At 39.3% G+C, this 24094-nt stretch overlaps 1 protein-coding gene across 3 annotated transcripts in view; it reads left to right on the top strand.

Annotated features, from left to right (window-relative positions):
* Nucleotides 1–291: 291 nt before the first annotated feature.
* Nucleotides 292–24094, top strand: part of LOC121281961 (ADP-ribosylation factor-like protein 8A) — a 50357-nt gene continuing 26554 nt past the window's right edge. Inside the window, exons 1-4 of one of the 3 annotated variants that reach the window (XM_041195244.1) lie at nt 292–748; nt 19145–19225; nt 20698–20771; nt 21407–21500. In XM_041195244.1, coding sequence (XP_041051178.1) covers nt 626–748; nt 19145–19225; nt 20698–20771; nt 21407–21500 — 372 coding nt within the window. In that variant the 5' untranslated portion in view covers nt 292–625. Of the gene's footprint in view, nt 749–1122; nt 1174–6409; nt 6473–19144; nt 19226–20697; nt 20772–21406; nt 21501–24094 lie in introns of those variants that run through there. The other 2 variants (XM_041195245.1, XM_041195246.1) reach the window with 2 other exon arrangements.

The raw sequence follows: 24094 nt of genomic DNA, 5'->3' as shown, positions 1-24094 counted from the left end.
TTCTCTGTCCTGGCACCAACTCGATCGCCCCAAAACAATCCGGATCCTTTAGCCCCAACAAACCAGGGCACAGGATCCAACAATCCTGACATTTTCTAATGCAGCAGCTCTTGCTGCGTTGCCAGGATAAACCTGACTTACTTTATCACTAGCAAGTGGCAGGAAAGTAAGTAATTGATCCCCAGTTGGGATTGGGCTGAGGCTTTGCGCAGTGAATGACCCTGTCCCACCCTGAGGTGGATGGGCTGTTCCCACTCCTCCAGGACAGGGGGCGCCAGGGATTGAGGGCGGAGGCGGGCGGAGTGTTTACAGGAGTCGGGCTCGGGGAGCCAGGTTTCCTCTTGCTGGTGTGTGTGTGTGTGTGGAGGGGGAAGGAAGCATATTTGATTTCTCTCTCTGTCTTCCCCCGTGCCCCAGCTTCTTGTGAAGCTCCGGATTGAGGAAGCAGCGAGTGCGGGAGGAAGCGGCCTTCTGGCTGGAGCTCCTTTCAAATAACAGAGTCGTCAAGACAGCCTCTCCTCCCTCCACCCCCTCCCCACCTTCCTCCTCCTCACACCCTCCCCCACCCCAACCCCTTCCCCTCCCTCAGCCCCCGAGCAACAGGAAGACGCAGGGAGCCGGGAAGATGTTGGCCCTTTTCAACAAGCTGTTGGACTGGTTCAAGTCCCTCTTCTGGAAGGAGGAGATGGAGCTGACCCTGGTGGGGCTGCAGTACTCGGGCAAGACGACGTTTGTCAATGTGATAGCGGTAAGAGTGTCAGCAAAATAATACATGTTCGCAGAGGGCAGGGAGGTGCTGCCGGAAAACCCGATAGAAATCAGCTCAGTTCAATTGTATTATGTTTGAGCAATCACTTATTTATACTAGTCTTTTTTAAAAAATGAATGTTGAAATAAAAACGTTTCCCAGCAGTTTTTGAAGATTTTTGCAATGTTGGCAATACTTGCCTTGTTTTATCTCAGCGATTGAAAATGTGCAATTCCATTTAGTTTTTTTGTTAAAAAAGATGGTGCTTTATTAAAAAAAACACATACACAATTCTGCGCATGATCCGCACCTCCAGCTTTAACTTCCTGACTAGTTCCTTAACCCTCTGCTGCCTGTCCGTACGTTCAGCTAACATTGCCTTGTTGTACATGGCTTGTGGTTTTAATTTCGTTCTCATTCCCTGGGTGAGTGTTATGAAGATGTTTGCTGGTTCGCATTGAACATGTAATGCTTGTAATCTCTCTAAACAATGCACACACCGAAAATATGGAACGTTTAACATATTTGAAAAACAAATAAAGGTAATTCATAGAGGGCTTTGAGAGAGCAAGAGAGAATGTGTCTTTGAGTGTTAGCTCCTTTTAGGGTTACACCCTGGTTATGAGTATTCATGTATCATTTGATGATTATAATATATCCAAACAGAGGCTTGTTTTACTGAAATGAAAACACCCTGCAATGTTTTACATACTCTAATTGTTGAGTATCTTTTAGTGCAGATTTGATTGGCATGTTGTAGAAATTAATTTCGTTTCAATAGATAGATGGCAATTTAGTTGCATCATATGACAAGTCAATAAGGTTTATATGACCCTGAGCCTACTTTATCTAAGTACTGTGTTTGTACAGCTCATTGTGGTGACAAAACAATCCTGTTTGGAATAGAAATAGAGAACATAAGCCACGTCATTATTATAGCAGTGATCTTTAATCTGTTTAGATTTCTCTCTCATCCCAGTGATACAACTTCATAGAACGTTCATTATAAAGAACTGGATTTCCTGTGACAGGAACCATTGGAGAATACATTATTTTGTAACCTGGGTTCTCTGAGTCTTGACACCAACTGTCTCTCCCAATCCCAGAGGAGCCACATGTTCTCTTGCACAGGATATCTTTTTCTGTCTGTCTTGCTTCCTCCTTGAGTAGAGTTGTGCTCTTTACTGTTCTGACTGCAACTCCGTCTTTGCTTTCTTTCTCTCCTCCCACCCTACCCTTGCACATTGAGGAACAGGGAAGAGGAAAAAAATGGCCTGTAGTGCTGTTGAAATAGTTTTGCAATATCTTCAGGATATTTTTAGCCCAAGGCTAATCACTTTTAAAACTCAATGTAAGAAATAACTGAATCAAAAGGAGAAAACTCACTCAATTGCCAAGTTACTAATTTCAAACTATAACAGATATCTTTGTGCCCCCCCCTCCCCCCCTTATGGTAAATCCCAGTTTTCTTTTCAAATAGATCATTAGTTGCTGCTTGAAAAAAATGCCTCTCTCCACGAGCACTAATTGCCCTTCAGTATATCATTCAAGTTTCATGTAAAGCTCAATTTGTGAATAGCTTGCAGACTCAGAGCTTTGGTAGGGGTAATTACAGTCTATCCTAATTCTGATTTTGCCTGATGTCTGGTATTTTTCCTATCCCTTAACTTAGCTGAGATCTACCAGCTCAGTACAGAATGTGAGTGGAATGTAGCATCTCCCTGTCTAATGACTCAATTCTACGCTGGTATAATTGCACATTTGAACCCACAGGAAAGCTGGCTGTTGGGCCTGTCTGTCAAGTTTAGAGGTGAGGTGAGGGGTGGCGTTGGGAGGGTAGTTATATCAGAGGTTGGAGTGGATGCTCTTTGCTAACAGAACTCGCTGATATTGGAATAAGTTTACTTTCTGCCTGTGATTTTACTTATAAAAATAAAATATATCACACTAATCAGAGTGCCCCCACTCATATTTTGATATAAACCGAGTATAGGTGGAGGATTGTCCTTAAGATCCTATGGTCTAGTTTGTAAAGAGAGACTATATTAAAATTGTTGATTCATGTCAGTATGTTATTTTCACTTGCTCTTAATTGAAAGGTACGCTCTTTAGAACCCTTCAGCTAAGCTTTTACTAGCAAAAGGAAGTTTTCACATAACTTATATGGATAATCATCTTGAGTATTTGGAAGGATATTGTTGAAGATGAATAAATTATATGTTGAAAATACTTCTGTTATTACCCAGCCATGAGGCCACCTTTCACTTAACAGCAGTGTTGTTAATCAGTAAAATTTGTTTGTAATCTTACACTAATGAAATGTTTTTACATTATTGGCTGTTGATATGTAAATTACCTAGTAGAATATGCTGCAATGTTAATTATGAAAGTTAACCAAATATTTGATTTAGTATAGTTTTCCTATTGTACAAATTGTTTTTGGCTGCAATCATGTTGGTTTTGTCTTTGTACAGCTTGTATTTGGTGTTTATACTTAATTCAGAGCTTTTTGTGGAGGATAAACCCACACTTTACTAATTTATGTACTGTCACTGACATCATTATGAAGGTGTGTTTCTGATATCAAAACCTTTTTAATTTTATAGTTTTTGAAGTTGTTCTTCATTTGGATGGTCCTTTTTAGTAAACATGTTGCCTGATTATGATACTGAATTATGTATACCTGGAAGATTCTACATTTCATCCCTAATCTCTATGGTGCTACAGTTGTATATTGGCTTTGCTTTCCTACAGCCAGGTAGCTTTTAAGAATTTGGATCTAGCTTCACACACACTGTGGCCACTTGGATGATGCACCAGATGGCTGTCTGCTCCTATAAAACCATACCCTAATGTGAGCCTCTGATTTCAGGAAGTGAGGAATGAAGGTTAGACGAAGCACAACCATTTTATTATTTGTGGGATGTTTCAAACCACCTTACTGTTATTTACTGCTCTGTTATACAGAGAGGTATTTAGCCCTGTTGCACTAAATAGAAGAGTGAGAGTTCCTTTTGTAATTCATCTTTTGAATGCTGATATCCTGCGACGTTTTGTACACTTTATACCACAAAACTCATTTACTGTAAGGCCAGTACAATTTTGCAAGGCTAACAAATAGCTGTAGTAAATGCAGAGCTACAGCACAGAAGCGGGCTGAGATGGATGACTTCAACCGTTCCGGGAATTGAACCCATGCTGTTGGCGTCCCTCTGCATCACAGACCAGCCATCCAGCCAGCTGAGCTAACCAACCCTCAAAATATAAAATATAAAATACTAGATCAGTAGCTGAAGCAGCTATGTATTGTGCTTTTTACATTCATGCTGCATTCCAAAGAGCATCACGGAAAACAATTTATTTTGCAAGTGCAGCCAGTATGTGCACAGCAAGGTCCCAATATCAATTGAGATGAAGGACAAGTAAATCTCTCTTTACAGTTTGTGTGATGAATAAATGTCTGCCAAGGCACCAGGGCAACTTCCCTGCTTCTATTTAAATGGAGCTGTGGGATATTTTGCACTGCTTGAGCAGGTAAGCTGGGCCTCTCAACCAAACTTTTGAATGCTGATATTCACCAATGCAGCATTCCCTTGAGTGCTGTAATGAAGTGTTTGACTGGGTTATATGTAAAGTATGTGAGTGAGGCAGGAGCTGACAATCTTTAGAGTCAAATTGATCCTTTGTCCTTGAATTGTAGCTAACAGACAGCCTGCTTAACTTTTGTGGAAAACAGCGTGATGTCGTTTGAGCTCTTTGATTGGATTGCTAGCTTTTTTTAAACCTACTTCCACCTCCCCTTAACCATATTACTGAACACTTAATGGGGAATCAGGTTAGAGCTGGGTGCAAGATTATTTCCCACAATCAAAGCATCAATTCAGTTGCACTTAGAATATACAGTATCTTGATACTTAAACTGGTTAATTAGTGTCTATTGTTGTGGTAGCCTTTTTAACTGAAATTCGCAGCTGAAAAGTCAAAGCTCATAGTGCAAGGTTGAACAAAGGAAGAGAGAAGACGAGATAAATCGAATGGATGTAATTAGATGACATCAAGCTTTATGTAGGTTAAATGGGTGATATTTTTTCCACTGTTCAGGCATTCTGCAAATTATTGCTTCTTCAGGAGCTATTGCTTCTGGTACAGGAGCTATTTTATATTAGAGCTTAGCATTAGCTGAAATGAGTCTATATTTTTTTTCAAACAATATTTACCACAATTGTTTTCTAAATGGTTTACTTCACATGACTCAAATGTCTTGACTGAACATGTCATGTGAGCTGACATAAAGCAGAAGTAGAAAACAACAGTTGCTAAATTTCTGCACTTATAGTTTTTAAAATGTTAGAGATTGTATTCATCAAATTATATTTGATAATTATATTTGACACTGGTTTTATAATTTGTATTACATTTGTACAAATTACCAAATATTTTAGGTTTCTGAGAATGGGCGCTCCAACTCCCAGCTATTGGGTTGGAAGGTCACTTTGGCCGTGTATGCAAGAAAGAATAATCTTCACCTCGCGTGTGTATCATTCTTCCTTGCCCCATTGCTTTTTCTATTCAACATTGTGGTGTTTTGTTTGAGTTTTGGCTACCTTTCCACAGGTAGGGAAAACAGTGTTAATAAATAAATGGACAAGTGTGTCATGGGGAGGTCAACACAACATAGCCCCTTGTACAGAATTAAGGAAATAATTATATGGCTGGTGAAAGAAGTTGCAGATTCAGATTTGATTGCAATACAAACACTAAAGTGAAAGGAAAATATCAGCTTGCCTCATATGAATATGTGATCCCCTATTCATCAACCACTATATAATCTTTTGAGGCAAAACAAAACAGATTTTAAAAGTGCACCGTTTCAGAGAAAGAGCATTGTGGCAAATTCCCTCTAGCACTTTTAAGACAGTTGAAACTAGGCCCAGGACACCAAAGTGAGTGTTGCATATAGAAACAGAAGGAGACCATTCAGCCCTTCAGCCTGTTGAATTAAATTGTGGCTGGCCCATATCTTAACTCCACCTATGTGCCTTGGTTCCGTAACCCTTAATACCCTAGCCTAACAAAAGGCAGTTGACCTCAGTTTTGAGGTTTCTAATTCACTGCAACAGCTTTATGGGGGAGAGTTCCAAATTTTCACTACCTTTTGTGTGAGGTGCTTTCTGCCATCGTCTCTGAACAACCTAACTTAATTTTAAGGTTATGTATTCATAAGGTTATGTGTTCTAGGCTTCTACCACCTGCTGAAACTGGTGAAAAATTACAGCCTCAGTAGAGATCACTGCTTGGGGTCGCATCCTACCAATTTGAGTACCTGCCTTCTAAATAATTTCCTATCCAAGCCAATAGGTTGCTTCCAACTCCATGCTACTCATTTTTTGCTAAGCCTCTTAAATCTTGTCAAATGTTAATTATGTGGACTTCAAAATGCCATACATAATCACTCCCTTATTCACCATGTTAGTTACTTCCTTCCGCAAACTATTGTTATGCTGCTCTTCCAGTGTTTCAGACCTATTTGTTGATTGTAGAAATTAGCTTGCAAGAAGCATAAGTAAATGATCAAGTATTACACAACTAGGTGACTCATTTTCCTGTCCCCTCCTAGCAGCAAAAAACTTCACCCCTAAGGTGCCAGCACTGAACACAGCCTGGCTAAAGACAAGCTCTCGCCATGTTGGAAATCGTATGCCAACAGAATCCCCTTGCTACAAGGTTTGGAAACTGATTGTTTTTAGACTGTGTCACTGGTTCTCTATCAACTAAGCTGTATTATGCAATAGTGCACTTCAGATTCTTGGTTTATCTGGTGTTGAAGCATGTGGCAGCAAAGATGCTGCTGATGGACTATCCGGAAAAAGATGTAGGGCTCTGCATGTATTCCAGACTCACCCCAATCTGAGGGGCCCTATAGAATGGTAATTTATTTTTGGGTACCTTTTTTATATTGTGAAAAACGACCGGTATCGTGTCCGGTTACAAAGGTCAGAAGGAGAAATCCTTGGTTAGTGAAGAACAAGTATGCGACTTGCATAAATCAATCCCTTTGATTAGATTTTGTCTCTTCATTTGCAGTAATCTGTATGTCCTGACAGATTTCCCCCAAATGATATGCTAATCAGGACAATCTGGAGTAGTTAAGGCATCATGGTTTAAGCCCTGAATTGGCTCGGAATATAAAAGTGAGTTAAATGTGCAGCCAGTTTATTAATGAATAAATCATCCAGCACTTTGTGTTGAGGTAGTGAGATGACATGAGTTGCGAGTAGCCACAAATTGTTGGACTGTTTGAGCTATTGCATTATCACCTCCCAGCGAGCTTCAAGAAATTGTTACATTTGCACTGTTAGAATGCAATAACTAGGTTCGTTAGACATGACTGTGATGACATAAGTTTTGCATCACTGAACATCCCACCTATCGAACAGCAAGTAGTTAGTACTGGTATTTAATGGCACGATTTTGATGACAATATTTATGTTATTATAATGAAGCCTAACCTTGGTGCCCAGAAAGGGTACAATTGAAACTTTGGAGTCTCACTCCAGGTAGTAAATTGTTCCTAGAGGTTTTTAAATTTATTTGTTTTTCATTTTTCTCTCCATCCAGTCTTTCTTTACCTCGTTATTTCCCTTTTATCTAATTCACCCTTTTCCCTTATCCATCATTCCTCTTTCTTTCTCTATCCTTTAACTTCATTGGCGAAGGAGAGATAGACTCTTCCTGTCGTTTAATCTCGCCACTCTGTTATATGTTCAAACTTCCTGTAATTGGTGGCACAAACATTTTCCTAGTTGGAGAGCAAGGAAAAATATTTCTCAAACTGGCCGTGCTGTGAGGTACCTTTTTCTCGTAAATTCTGTATTTCTTAATGGAACACTTGGTTTACTTCAAAACAAATGCAGCTACATTTAATTATAGCATGCAGTTCTGAGATACTGCGTTGCTACGGTTTCCCTTGATGACTACATTCAGCACATGGTAATCAAGATTATTCCAGGTGGAAGTAAATGACCTTATGAAAAAATTATTGCTTGGGTTTGGACTTTTAGAATTGCCATGTAATTAAGATTTTAAATATCAAAATCAACACGTATAGAAGTCAAAAGTTGTGTCCATAGGCACCTGCAGGCATACAAACATATTAATTAGGAGCAGGATTAGGCCATTTGGCACAAGAAGCATTAATGTAATTGTATATTGTGGAATATATATAACTGGGTATAGCTGCTGTGTTTATTAGAAGCAAGAAAACACAACATTCTGTGACCTCTAATTTTCCAAACTCCATAAATCCCAATTCTGTTCTTGCTGCTTTGTTGGCTGAAGATCTCTTGCCTCAAGTTTTTACTTGACCTTCCTTTCCTACTCTTTCCCCTGCATCCCTCTTAGTTGCAAAGGAGCTTTTCCCAAATGGCATATGAGTCTTAAATTACTATGTATCATATGTTTTAATGAGATATCTCAATGTAAAGCTGCTGGAAGTTGATATTAAAATATAGGCCCAAGATCTCTAAGGTCCATTTTTTCTTAATAAAAATTAGTGTTTCTGCATTAGGTTTTAAGCAGAAAAGCTCATTTTGTTTAAGTAGTCATATAAAATGAAAATTTAGAGGTTGCAACCTGAGAATTCTGTTAATACTTTAATAAACTGTATCATTGTAGTGTTACCCAGTCAATAACTCAAGTGGTATCAAAATACTGCAGCAAAATGCTACGAGCCAGTATGCTTTAATGTTGTGCAATAAGTTTTTTGCAAGCTGCTCTTAATTCATCATCTTAAATTGCTTCCACCACTGACACATCCATAACCACCAGTACCTCCCAGTATGAGACAACTCCAAACTCTCTGCAGACACCAATTCTGTAGGACAAAATCTATAATGTACTGCTGAGTAGCTTTACTTGAGCGGATTTGTTATAAAAATTTCACATGCTTATCATTGTGATTTACTAATTTCTTAATTACAACACAAAAAAGGATTAGTATATTGACTGGACAAAGTGCCAGATTTTTGAATTGTACTTAAATCTGTCCTCTGGTAGAGATAATCAAATATTGTGCTTGTATTGGGGGTTTTCTTTTGTATTGATCAGGAACCCAATCTTAGCATCAAGCACTTGCAGGTCACCTATAGGATAACTAGCTACAGGGTAAAACTCCCCCTACCCTGTCCATAACTATGTTCCAGCCTGCTGCACTAATATATGGTTTTTCATTTGCTATACTGACGATCTGGAGATAAGGCTGCCAGATAGTACCAAGTTAGGCATTTAGGAGCGGTTTTATGCTAAAGACCCATGCCCATGAAGAACTGGATTCAAACCACTGGAAAATGTTTACAGGCTGTAGACTGGGGAGACCTTTTCAGGTCTCAGCTGGATTTGAATTCAGTCCGAGATCAAAGTATCTTCCCCTCTGCATCACTTGGTTCGCTGTTTTGCTTTCTAAATTGTATAATATTTCAGTACCCTGATTTGCATTTTAGTAAAGATGGTATTGGAAACAGTGAAGCTGAGTGATGACTACTTGAATATGTAATTTGTTCACATTAGCATTAAATATTAACACCATCTTGTTAAATGCAACTTTTCCAATTCTCTATGCGCTAGAGTATAATGTATCCAGCTTTCTTTCTGGTACTAAATAAATGGTTCAGACAATTTATAAAACCATCAGTTTATGAAATTTCATAAGGCATTGCTCATATTGTGCATTTAAATGTAATAAAGTGTGAGAAGAAATTCCAGTGTTTGATTTAGTTGATGCTGCATTTGTAGTAAAATTTCACCTGGAACTAATTGTTTAGTTAATCTTTTAAAATAGATTTTTCAGGACCACACTCCCTACCCCCAATGCTTCTACCTCCCAGGAATTTGTAACATGTGTTTGAGTATCCTTCCATCCAGATAGGTTGAAATGGATACAGTACATTTGCATTGCAGCCTTTCACACATACTCCCTTCCCAGACCACCAGAGATTGGACAGATGGATTTATCACCTGCTCCCTCCCTTTTCCATTTAGTTGGATGTATGTCCTGCCAAGGAATATATATGCTTCTTCCTCTCTCTTTGACTCTACTCTTTCTTCCCCTCATTGTCAAGGATTAAACATATAAAATGAAATGCTTAAAATGTACAACTGTTGTTTGGTGTAGTAGTAGTAAGAGTCTTAATGGTGTGGAAAGCCAGGCCACTAGATATGTGAAAATAGCTTTCCTTTTCTCTGCATGTAGAGGCAACAGCTTAATCCAAATGAGACTAACTGGACCTTTTCAAAGCAATGCAAAAAATTCAATTCAGTTGCGTTCAAGCCTAACCTTTTCTATTATCAAAATCTACTTGAAATTAAGGCCTGTGCAGCGATTTTCCAACATTAGTTCCGAAGTAATTGTGGAAATTTGTAGAAAGTGGAAAGAATGTATGCTAATAGGAAAGACCTTAAGACATAGGAGCCGAAATTAGGCCATTCAGCCCATCGAGTCGGCTCCGCCATTCAATCATGGCTGATAAGTTTCTCAACCCCATTCTCCCTCCTTCTCCCAGTAACCTTTGATCCCGTTAACCAGTCAAGAATCTATCTATCTCGATCTTAAATACACTCAATGACCTGGCCTCCACAGCCTTCTGTGGCAATGAATTCCATAGATTCACCACTCTCTGGCTAAAGAAGTTTCTCCTCATCTCTGTTCTAAAAGGTCTTCCCTTTACTCTGAGGCTGTGCCCTTGGGTCCTAGTCTCTCCTACTAATGGAAATATCTTCCCCACGTCCACTCTATCCAGGCCTTTCAGTATTCTGTAAGTTTCAATCAGATCCCTCCTCATCCTTCTAAACTCCATTGAGTATAGACCCAGAGTCCTCAAACATTCCTCATATGTTAAGCCTTTCATTCCTGGGATCATTCTCGTGAACCCCCTCTGGACCCTCTCCAGTGCCAGCACATCCTTCCTGAGATACGGGGCCCAAAATTGCTCACAATATTCTAAATGTGGTCTGAGCAGAGCCTTATAAAGCCTCAGCAGCACATCCCTGCTTTTATATTCTAGTCCTCTCAAAGTAAATGCCAACATTGCATTTGCCTTCCTAACTACCGACTCAACCTGCAAGTTAATCTTAAGAGATCCTGGACTAGGACTCCCAAATCCCTTTGCACTCCAGATTTCTGAATTCTCTCCCCATTTAGAAAATAGTCTATGCCTCTATTCTTCCTACCAAAGTCCATGACCTGACACACTTCCCCACGTTGTATTCCATCTGCCACTTCTTTGCCCATTCTCCTAACCTGTCTAAATCCTTCTGCAGCCTCCCCACCTCCTCAATACTACCTGTCCCTCCACCTATCTTTGTATCATCTGCAAACTTAGCCAGAATGCCCTCAGTTCCTTCATCTAGGTCATTAATGTATAAAGTAAAAAGTTGTGGTCCCAACACTGACCATCATCCATATCCAGTTGGCCATGTTGTGTATCTTGACAGCTTGTGTTTATGTAGCACCATTTTTAATATAGCAAAGATGCTTTACAATGGGGAGAAGGAGGAAAAAATAAAGAAACAATATGGAAATAGACAGAGAATCATTATTTAGTAGTTAGGACAGGTGATCCAAAGTTTGAGTTCTAAGAAGGTTTAGATAGGTGGAGGCAGAAGTAGAAAAGCAATGGAGATTAAGGAGAGAATTCTGGATGGTAGGCGTGGAACTGGAAATTCTGCCACCAAAAATCATGCGTGTGGGGAAATCTATGAAACTTCACGAATTGGAAGACCAGAAGATGTAGACTTAGCACAAATCTGGATGCGATTCTGATACAGGTTTGGAAGAGGCGGTGGAGAGATTTGAAGCATGCATGAGCATTCTGAATTTTGTGTCAGTGAATACGAGTGTGATGGATGAGCACACCTTACTATAGTACAGGATATGTATGGTCGTGGTTTAGACAAAATGAATTTTATGAAAGTGGAATTTGGGAGGTGAACAAGTTGAACATTGGAGAATTTGAGTCTCTAAGTGGGAGTGAGGTGTTGGCTCATGTTATCTTAACTAAACCAGCACCTTCAGGCATAAAGCATCTTTGTGTTAGTACCAAGGAAAACAAATTTGACGCTTTTCGGTATGCTATTTTGAAAAGTATAATTTCCTATTAGATTATTGTTAAAATTGCATTTTACTTTACTCATATTAGTAGAACCCAATTTTTAAAAAAATAGAAATTTCAGGCAATGGTGTATTTATTTTCTTCAAAAAATACATTCCCATATGAGGTGAGTTAACTTGGACTTGTTTGACTTCAACCATTGAAATGCAGTATCTAATTTTTAAAATTCAAACAGAAGTAGGCAGTTCAGTCCCTCAAGCTTGTTCGGCCATACCAGAAGATGAGTTCTGATCAGTACCCCAATCTTGTTTACCCTTGATACCCTTGCCTAATACAAATCCATTGATCCTGAAAATTTCAATTAATTTGGAATCAGCCTTTCAGAGAATACCTTTTGTGTAGAACTGTTTCCTGATTCCACTCCTGGATAGCCTAGCATTAATTTTAAGACGATGTCTCTTGTTCTGGATCCCCAATCAGTGGAAGTAGCTTCTCTCTACCCTATCAAATTCCTTCATCATTTTGTATGCTTCAGTTAGATCACCACTCAGCCTTCTAAACTCAAAGGGATACAAGCCAATGTATGCAGTCTGTCATCATAATTTAACCTTTTTAGTCCTGTTATCATTCTGGCGAATCTAAGTTATGCACCCTCCAAGACTAGTGTATCATTCTGTTCCAGAACATCGCCCATCTCAGCACTTGCCTCAGCTCTTTGGCTGCTGAAATCTTATCCATGTTTTCGTTACCTCCTGACGTGTCTATTCTAATGCAGACCTGGCAGGCCTCCCACATTCTACCCTCTGTAAACTCGAGGTCATCCAAAACACTGCTGCCCATATTCTAACTCACACCAAATTCCAGTTAAACAACAACTCTAGTTTAAGATTCCCATCTTTGTTTACAAATCCATCCATGGCCTGCCTTCTTCCCCAATCTCTGTAATCACCACCAGCACTACAGCTCTCAGATCTCTGTGCTGTTCTAATTCTGGCCTTTTGTGCATCCCTGATTTTAATTTCTATTGCGTTGGTAACTATACTTCCAGTTCCCCAAGTCTTGAACTCTGGACTCCTCTTACTAAACCTTTCTCTGCGCACGTGCGTGCACACACACACACACACACACACACACACACACACACGCACACCCGCCCCCCCCCCCCCCCCCCCCCCCCACCCCACCCCCCCCCACCCCACCCCTCAGTGTCTCAGTGTCATATTTGTTTTATAATGCCTCTGTGAAGCGGTTTGTGCGTTTTAATACATTTTTGGTGGTATTTAAATACAAGTTGTTGAGGTGCAGTTGCCAAAACTAAACTCCCGATGGGGTCTAATCAAGGCTCTCCAGTTGAAGCTTTCCCTTTTATTCCAGGCCACTTGAGATAAAGGTCAACATTTCATTTTAAATTTTGTACCTGTGCACTAGTTTTAAATGATTCCTCAAAGACTTCCGATGCAACAGTTTTTAATGCAAAAAAAAATCACTGTGGAGGCATCCTACACAATTATTGTGTACATTGTGTTTAAAACCAAGCGAAGCAAATAAGCAGTATGTGACTTCTGTTTATTCTCATCCAAGCAATATCAAGCTCCCTAATCTATATACATTGTTAATAATGCTTTACCTTGTTGTACAAAAGATGCTTCTATAATTTATTTGATTTAGTTTGTCTCCATTTCCACATACAGGATTTGAGATTGTCATGTTTTTATTTTGTATGCTGACTGCTACAAGTTAATATCCCCAGCATGTTGATGTTTGAAGGGGCCTCTGGGAAGTAGCATTTAACAAAATTTAACTATTAACATAATGTTCATAAGTAATGTACATCTTTCTATTGCCTAGCCATTTTTCTACTAGCAATCAAATTTGGGGACCCTCATAGCACAGCTGCCTTCCAGAGAAACTCAATTGACTGGATTCTCAAGAAAGCCCCTTTTCATAATAGTGTTATTCAATAAAATCAGTTAATTTGAATGTTTAGATTTTTGAGCAATAAATGATCTGAGTTATTTCCATTGCTTGATTCTAACTTCAAATTATCAGTAACTTAGAATTTATTAGAATGATACAAGTTATTCATTCACAATGCAAAATGTATTTTTTTTAATATTGAATCAATTCTATACTAAGTTGACTTGAAGTTTAAATTGCCTCTAGTGATTTTTGGAACAGATTTTAAGCAACGGCAATTTGTATCCACACTTTTGTGTATCATGTGCATTTGCGAGTGAGATATGTTCCCTATACCATCCTTAGATAGGTGCAATTGCGACCCTTCTTTCTGAAATACTGTAGCAACATTAAAATGGAACAGTGCTTTCCGGTCCAGTTTCCCGTAGCCAAAAATAGGTGCAGAACAAAATCTGGTTGCCTGTTCTCAGGGACTGAACAAGAGAACATTTTTAACACAGGATGCTTTCATTCTCTGCTGGAAATAGTCAACGGTATTGGTAAAAAGATGAAAATAAATCTTCCGCTTCACTAAGTAGGGGATAGTCTGTGTGCTGAAGTTTTCAGTACCCTTCAGAGCATCAATCATGTAAATTGTCGCATAGGGGAGGTGAAATATCAGTAATTCTTATGACTGGTACAAATAAAATGATACAATTTCTGTGGTACCCCACAAAAATTCCATTAGTGTTGTAGGTCAGATCAGCCTTGGGTTTTATCACGTATTTATTATTCATTGCTTGTGCTAGTATCTCTTGCAGGAAAGCTAGAGTTGTAAAATAATTTGTATGGGTGTACTTTATTCAGCTGTACATTTTATATTAATTTTAGGAGACAATTTGGCAAAACACTTTACCTAACCTTGTCTGCGATACTTATTTACACAATACTCTTGTATTGCATAGTCTTTTTAGTATTTGCTGCCCAACTTGTAGGGGACTGTGAAAATCTTCAGTATCATGATGCAGACTGGTGACCTTTTGCCTCCTTTTCTCTCAGTAAATATGTTGCCAATAAAGGTAGTAACTAAACTGACTCAGCATGATTTTGTTGTTCCCAGTACTGTAGTAATGCCAGCAGTTGATGACTTCAGCATTCTGATGGCTTTTTCATTTCCCAGATGATCTTTTTGAGAATTTTAAAGTTCTATATAACATGACAAGTGCTCCTGTAATAATAATATATTGTCTTATAAAACTCAGTATAAATTCTACTTTGTGATACTACTGTGATCTTTGTGCACCTGGTTAATGAAGTAAAATGGTGACAACGCATGAAACTTAGAAATTATTTAAAGCTTCATTGGTTTTGAGAGATCTATTACAAAAGGTTGAGTATCAAGCATGAAAGTGTTGCCAATTTGCTTGGATTTATGGAATTTTACAGTGCCGAGGCAGGGTATTCGGCTTCCCAAGACGGCAAATGTTTTTTCCCCCACATGTCACCTAGTTGAATCCCAATCTCCTACTCGCTCCCATATTCTTTAGCCCTTATTTTCAAGCAGCTAATAATTCCCTTAAAGAAGTTATGGCCTGTACTTCAATAATGATTGTGGCAAAAAAATGCATATTGTAACCATCCTCTGTGTAAAGACATTGTTCTATTATCTCCTTTCAAAGTTTTCATGGTTTGTCTTAGTTTTATGCCCTCTTGTTACTTTGGTGCTGTTGTTGTCTGGCGCACTGACCTCTACCTCGCGGAGGCTGAGCGTCAACTCGCAGACACTTCCTCCTACCTCTCCCTGGACCATGACCCCACCACTGAACATCAAGCCATTGTTTCCAGGACTGTCACTGACCTCATCTCCTCTGGGGATCTCCCTCCCACAGCTTCCAACCTGATAGTCGCCCAACCTCAGATGGCCCGCTTCTATCTCCTACCCAAAATCCACAAACAGAACTGCCCCGGTAGACCGATCATCTCAGCTTGCTCCTGCCCCACAGAACTCATTTCTCGTTATCTTGACTCCCTTCTCTCTCCCCTTGTCCAGTCCCTTCCCACCTACATCCGTGATTCCTCTGACACCTTACGTCACATCAACAATTTCCAGTTCCCTGGCCCCAACCGCTTCCTCTTCACCATGGACGTCCAATCCCTCTACACCTCCATCCCCCACCAGGATGGTCTGAGGGCCCTTAGCTTCTTCCTCGAACAGAGGCCCGAACAATCCCCATCCACCACTACTCTCCTCCGTCTGGCTGAACTTGTTCTCACGCTGAACAATTTCTCCTTCAACTCCTCTCACTTCCTCCAAATAAAAGGTGTGGCTATGGGTACCCGCATGGGCCCCAGCTATGCCTGTCTCTTTATGGGGTATGTGGAACATTCCTGGTTGCAGTCCTACTCCGGCCCCCTTCCACAACTCTTTCTCCGGTACATCGATGATTACTTCGGTGCCGCTTCATGCTCTTGTCGGGACTTGGAAAAATTTATTAATTTTGCTTCCAATCTCCACCCCTCCATCATTTTCACGTGGTCCATCTCTGACACTTCCCTTCCCTTCCTTGACCTCTCTGTCTCAATCTCTGGTGATAGACTTTCCACCAATATCCATTACAAACCCACCGACTCCCACAGCTATCTCAACTACAGCTCCTCACACCCCGCTTCCTGTAAGGACTCCCATCTCATTCTCTCAGTTCCTTCGCCTCTGTCGCATCTGTTCCAATGATGCTACATTCAAAAACAGTTCCTCTGACATGTCCTCCTTCTTCCTTAACCGAGGTTTTCCACCCACGGTCGTTGACAGGGCCCTCAACCGTGTCCGACCCATCTCCTGCGCATCCGCCCTCACGCCTTCTCCTCCCTCCCAGAAACATGATAGGGTCCCCCTTGTCCTCACTTATCACCCCACCAGCCTCCGCCATTTCCGCCAGCATGATGCCACCACCAAACACATCTTCCCTTCACCCCCCTTATCGGCATTCCGTAGGGATCGCTCCCTCCGGGACACCCTGGTCCACTCCTCCATCACCCCCTACTCCTCAACCCCCTCCTATGGCACCACCCCATGCCCACGCAAAAGATGCAACACCTGCCCCTTCACTCCCTCTCTCCTCACCGTCCAAGGACCCAAACACTCCTTTCAAGTGAAGCAGCATTTCACTTGCATTTCCCCCAACTTAGTCTACTGCATTCGTTGCTCCCAATGTGGTCTCCTCTACATTGGAGAGACCAAACGTAAACTGGGCGACCGCTTTGCAGAACACCTGCGGTCTGTCTGCAAGAATGACTCAAACCTCCCTGTCGCTTGCCATTTTAACACTCCACCCTGCTCTCTTGCCCACATGTCTGTCCTTGGCTTGCTGCATTGTTCCAGTGAAGCCCAACGCAAACTGGAGGAACACCTCATCTTCCGACTAGGGACTTTACAGCCTTCCAGACTGAATATTGAATTCAACAACTTTAGGTCGTGAGCTCCCTCCCCCATCCCCACCCCCTTTCTGTTTCCCCCTTTTTTTTTCCAATAAATTATAAAGATTTTCCTTTTCCCACCTATTTCCATTATAAAAAAAACCCCACTAGAGCTATACCTTGAGTGCCCTACCATCCATTCTTAATCAGCACATTTGTTTAGATAATATCACCAACTTTAACTTTAACACCTATGTGTTCTATTGTACTATTGTCGTTGACATCTTTTGATGGTCTGCTTCTATCACTGCTTGTTTGTCCCTACAACCACACCCCCCCCCACCCCACACACCTCTCTGTCTCTCTATCACTCCACCCCCCACACACACACCTTAAACCAGCTTATATTTCAACTCTTTCTTGGACTCGAACTCAAGTTCTGTTGAAGGGTCATGAGGTCTCGAAACGTCAACTCTTTTCTTCTCCGCCGATGCTGCCAGACCTGCTGAGTTTTTCCAGGTAATTCTGTTTTTGTTTTGGATTTCCAGCATCCGCAGTTTTTTTGTTTTTATAGTAGAAACAACCTATTATTGTTAGGCCTTCATGACCTCTTATCAGATCATCCTCTAATCATCTCTGCTCTTGAGAAAAGCCTTCTGGTTTGCATTGTTTTCATAACTGTAACCCTTCATCTCTGGCAACATCCTGATGAAACTATCTTTTCCATTGCTTTTACATTGTTCCCACAAGAGAATGTCCAGGAGTCTGCTCAGTACTTCATTTAAAATATTCTCATTTAATGTATATTTCCTTTCCCTATCATTATCTCCACTTTGCATTTTCAGTATTGAATTGCATCAACTACCTGCCTGCCCTTTATGCTATCCTATCTATGTCTTCTTTCAATCTTTCACAATTCACAATCAGAAAATGTCAGTGTTGTTCCATTAGTTCTTAAGAACAAATCATTTATGTGCATTGTGGATAAAAGTAGCTCCAACAAACTGCTGTGAACAGAAGACCAATGAATTGAAAGCAGTCCACTGAAGATATTTTGCCCTTCAGGTGTATATAAGTCTCAGTGTCAGAATTCAGATAAGTATTGGTGTTGCAGGTTTCATATGGTGAATATGGTGCAGCCAACCTCTAACTCTGGGGCCTCAGTACAAACTCTTTATGTATTTGTGGAAGAACACAGTGCTGCACATTACTAAGGAGTGTCCTCTCTACAGACTAATCATTTTAAACTCAGCAAATGAGAAGGCTATTGCTAGGCTTTGGGGATTTGCATTCACTAAATAATACTAATATGGTGAATATTAAATGTGAAGATAGATTCTTTGTGTATGTCTTTCCTCCTCCACCTCGTGCAAATGTGCAACCATCTCTTTTCTAGAAAATGAGTCTGATCACAGTGTTTGATGCAGAATTAGTTCTCCACTGCTGGTTTCCCCAGATATCAATAACTTGACAAATCCAGTGAATATCGTCAATATACAGTAAAAATTGCTGCAAAAAGAATTGTCTTCAGTGCACATTAGGAAATCCCTTCCACTGAGAAGGGCCCTTATGGTGATCTTAGTCTTTCATTCTTTTTCCTTTGGAAACTTTTTTAGAAGCTAAATTCCATATGCCCTTTATTTCCAATATTTTTCTTTAGGTTGCACCTGCAAATCTGAAATACGCAGATACCTATACTCATATAATTGTACTTTGGTGACTCTGATGTAATCATTTTTAAAAAAAGTTGTCACCTAATTTTTTTTTGTAAATACGGTTGAATAATATTGTGACTTCCCCTTTGGTGCTTTGACAAATGCCACCCACCATGTGATAAAAGAGGTAAATATAAAGCAGTGTTGCTGTTTGAGGATAGCTGTAACATATTGAAATACAGTTCATTTGTTCTATAGTAAGGTTGTGTTTCTACTACAGTCAATTTTGTTTTTGTTAAATATTTTGTTATCTTTTGTGCCAACAGTCTGGACAGTTCAGTGAAGACATGATACCAACAGTTGGATTCAACATGAGAAAAATCACCAAAGGAAATGTTACCATCAAGGTACTTAACGGCTCCTGATTTTTCCAGTATACTCTCCTTGCAGTGGCATGATTTTTAGATAAGTCAAATATGTAGTACGTAAATTACCTGATATATCCTGAATTTATCACAATATAATGGTCCAAGTTGTTTCGTGCATTTCTCAATTGTAATATTTAATAATTAAGTTTTTCTTAAATAGATTTCTCACTTCAGATTTCTAAAACTTGTTTCCTTAAAATTGTAAATGTTGGCATTATTTTGTACTACAGATCTTCTATTATATTATGTTGTAGATCAGCCTGGCACACTTGATCAATGATATGTCTGCATGTACTCTATTTGGGGGCTGAGGGTGGTGAGCTGGTTGATGATTTTAACCTGCTATCCTTTCCTTTCATGAGCATACAGTATCCTCCCATTTCCTGTTGCATCATCTCCATGAGCATGATCTTGTTACTAAATACCTGTGGATGAAACCGCCAAGTTTCTTTCAGTTTGCGTTGCGATTGCCAGTTCAAGCTAGTAATAGTCTGGTGTAGATGCAGCATGCTGATGAAAACTGTCGTCCAGTTGTAATGGTGGCTACTGATTGATTTGGAAGTGGATCAAATACACAACATTGCTGGGAAGTGTAAGCACTCTTTTGCTGGAAAAGCACTGTTTATATAGCACATCTGTTCTGATATGGATTGCCACTAGAGGTGCTGCTTTTCAAAATAATGTTCTTAATCTAACCTAATCTAATGCAGTGAGTCATGATGACACAAATTAAAATTGCTTCAGAGTTCTATGCACTTGCTATTTCTAAAATGTGCGTTCTAGGTTGTGTCCAACATAACTTAAAAGTTTCATCTGATTTTGGAGCGCAGAGTGAATACTGGCCATGTTATTGTGTATGAGTAGTTTAGTTTGGCTCAGTAGATGTAAACTTCCGCTACAGTATGTGTTGGTAAAACATAATACGCATTGGGTTATTTGGTGTTTTAGTTGCAAATATTCAGATGGAAGTGGTAACTACTCCACTGCCAGACCACCATATTGGTTGTCATACTTTGGACTATTTTGGATTCAAGGCTGTAGGATCTTGAAAACATAGAAACTTGGGTAGTAGTGTGATGTACCTTTGATTCTTTTGCAAAAAGCCCATAAAGGCCTTAATGTTAAATGCTTAGATCTGTCTTTCAGTATTTGATAGCCTCTGGAAAAGTGTTTTTATTTTTGTCGTGCTGCAAGTTAGAACATTGTATAATAAAACAGTCCATGAGAGAAGGAAGAATCAGTAGCCAATTTATTGCATGGTGGTCAGTAAGGGCAGACCTATTGTCTGAGTAGATGGTGGTAGAAAAAGTTAGAAAATTAAACGAAAGAATGTATGGTAGGAAGCAAAGGATAAAACAAAGGCTAAGCAGAATCAAACGTGGACTACATTTATTATATAAATGTCACTATTTTAAAGAATACTTTATATTAATTTCCTACCTTAATTTTAGCTTTGGGACATTGGTGGGCAGCCTCGATTTAGAAGCATGTGGGAACGATACTGCAGAGGAGTCAGTGCAATTGTGTAAGTACCTTAAATTGGTTTATTAATGGGGAAAATTAATTACAATACGCATTTAATTTGATGGCCTGTTCTGTAGTTTAGACTGTTTGGTGATATCGCAACACAATTGTCTAATTAGGTCACCTTTCTTCCTTGGCTCTCCTTGGTCAGAAGTTTGCCATGTCACATTTTTTAAACACTTCTTTCTACACCTTGTCCTTTGAAACAATTTTTTTCACTTTCCCACCTCTCATCCCTTCTCTTCTGAAAATGTTGTCCTACTTATGTTTCTACGGGACCTTGCCCGCTGATTGATGTATTGAATGACTTGGTCTTTGGTGAGTATTGGGCTAGGCATTAAAGCCAGACCCAGTCCTGTGCTTATATGGCACCCACATGCTTGCTTAGTGGTGATTGCTGTTTCAGTGGTTGCTGAGCAGTAATTGGGAACGGAATCACTGGCCATTTTTTCAATTTCTAACCTAGGGCACTAGAACCAATTTGTAGTACCCCTACTATTTTACTGTTTGAAATGAGCTACTTTGGCACAAACCAGATATCCAACCTGATTTTTCTGGTCAGCTACTCATTGGAGCTACTGTGGAATGCCATTCAAACAGAATTTTTAATATGTCTCCGATTTGTGCATTTTTCAGGTACATGGTGGATGCTGCAGACCGTGAGAAGACAGAAGCTTCAAAGAATGAATTGCATAATTTATTAGAGAAACCGCAGTTGCAGGGAATCCCGGTATGTCTATTCCTTTTAAATTTGTAATGAGTATTTAACAAGAAAAACAGTAATATTCAAAGCCTTGGAATTGGAAGAGAATGCTTTTAGAGTTCATTTGTTTCACTCTGATTTGGAGTTCTAACATTGTGATGGTGCAAAACTTGCATTGTGCAATAATTGCACTTAAAGATTTTGAATTCTGTAAAAGCAACAATGAAAATTCTAATATTTATTATAAATATTTTTAAACTATAAGAGGAAAGGGTGATGCAATGGTTAATAAACTTTAGCAAAAACACTTCAGTATATAGACAAAAGACAAATGTTGTGTATGCAGTTGGTATTTAGCTGTTACTGGAATAGTATCATCTGCTCTTGAAAACCATTTCCCCACGGTGTGAGCCAATGGTATTTTTTTATTTGCTCATGGGATGTGGGTTTGCTGGCTATGCCAGCATTTATTGCCCATCCCCAATTGCCCTTGCTTGGAGGGCTTTTAAGAGTCAGCCACATTGCTGTGGGCCTGGTGTCACATGTGGGCCAATCCAGGTGAGGATAGCAGATTCCCTTCCCTAAAGGATATTAGTGAACCAGATGGTTTTTACGGCAGTTGGCAATGATTTCATGGTCATCATCAGACTTTTAATTCCAGATTTTTATTGGATTTAGATTTCACCATCTGCCCAAGTCCCCAGCGCATTACCTTGGGTCTCTGGAATACTCATCCAGTGATAGTACCACTATGCCACTGCCTCCACTGGTATTATAGCTTCTGATATAGCTTCAGTGCAGACAAAAAAGGCACCTTAATCATTGAACATAAACATATTTGCCAGCAAGGCTCTAATAAAATGGTTAAAAGCATGAAATCAAGAAAATTTCAGTGTCCAGAGCAATGGCATATAATCCACTAGAACGTGCTATTCATGACTATTATACTGTAACATAGGAAGAGAAGTGCCAATTCAGTGATTACAATGATGACTCTGTTGCTGTTGACATTCACACTATTATAAGTGAACTATTTCCTAAGTTTTTTTAGGAAAGAGATTTGCATGATTTCTTTATAATTTTGATTTTGAGCTGATTGACACCCAATAAGGAAATCTGTAGTTGGGTAGTGTGAAACACTCAAAGGTTATGCACTATTTTTGTGACCCAAGCACTTGGCAATTTTCCTCTTGTTAAACAAAAATATTGAAAATGCTCAACTATCAAAAATTGCTAAAGTACATCATGTAAGTTGAAATCCATTTAAAATTAAACACAATGTCAGAAATGGTCAGCAGCATATATGAAGAAAAAGTTAAAGTTTCTGGTCAGTAAAAGTTCGCTGACTTAAAACATTAATTCTTGTCCCTCTATTTCCCTGTGCTACCTGACCTGCTGAGTATTTCCTATTTATATTTCAGATTTCCAGTATTTTGCCTTTTTGTATCCATTAAAATTAATTGGTTCAATAAAAAAGAAGTTTGTGATTACTCATTTGAAGCTAATTAAATATAAAGACTATAGTTAAAAACCTGTTTTGACATTGGAAAGACATATTGCAGAAGGTGGACATAAATCATAAGATGGAATCTGTACTATACTGTTTGACTCTTCTTACCTAGCCATTAAGAAATAGTGACATGGTCTCCATAAATTGCTTTTACTATTGTACTACATATACTAAATGTTTCATTGTAATACTATTAAGGACAGTGCACTGTTTATGATAACGTACAAACATTTCTACTATTATGCTATTATTGTGATTAATGTATGCATGTCAGTGATGACGGACTTATAGAACCTTAATCAGATACGGATGGTTCCATATGTGGCTAAGGTTTAGGAAATTATCATTTTTTAAAACTCTAGATTAAAGGAATGCAACCTTGATTGCTGTCAAGGAAACTAATATATTAATAGTCCCATTTTGCATTCATTTTCCACATGCAAAGCACTGCTTTCATTTTATTTGCTGATCACGTTTTCCTTCTGCTACACATATTTAAATCATGAACATAAGGCAAAATAACTATTCAGTTCTTGTTCCTTAAGTATACGAAAATGTGGATATTCACTCTTCTAAGTGTGTGTTCAGCTTTGATCATTTAAGATCTATATGAAAACAATAACATTTAATTGTGTTATTAAAACTGCACTCCTTTGTTAAGAATTATTTCATCCTCATTGCATTCATGTTATATTGTTGGGAACTGTCTTCATTGAAAGGATCAAAAGTTACATTTTGGCAGCAAATCCACCTGAAAAGGTTTGCTACAATGGTACGTTAGCAAAGGGGCAGGATTGGATACGGGGTCTTAATTCCTTCAAGCACGCAAACTATTGTACCAACACTTGAAGAAATCAGCAATAGTTTCAGAGCAGGGTATCTAATAGGTAGCAGTTTGGAGTGTGTTACAACACTGACTCAAATGTTCTGACTTATGATGCTATACTGTGAGGTAGGTTTGTAACTTTATCTAATCATCCCAACCAAAGCCTGGCTGAAATCTAACTAGCTGATAAAAACACAGAACTTAGATTCAGTTCTGGGCTGCAGCCTGAATCTGATAACTGGAATATGAAGTGCAGCAAACAAGACATGTATTCCATCCGCCACT

The sequence above is a fragment of the Carcharodon carcharias genome, chromosome 9, assembly GCF_017639515.1.
Source record: "Carcharodon carcharias isolate sCarCar2 chromosome 9, sCarCar2.pri, whole genome shotgun sequence".
In the NCBI taxonomy this organism is placed as follows: Eukaryota; Metazoa; Chordata; class Chondrichthyes; order Lamniformes; family Lamnidae; genus Carcharodon; species Carcharodon carcharias.
This window is presented reverse-complemented; position numbering and strand designations above follow the sequence as displayed.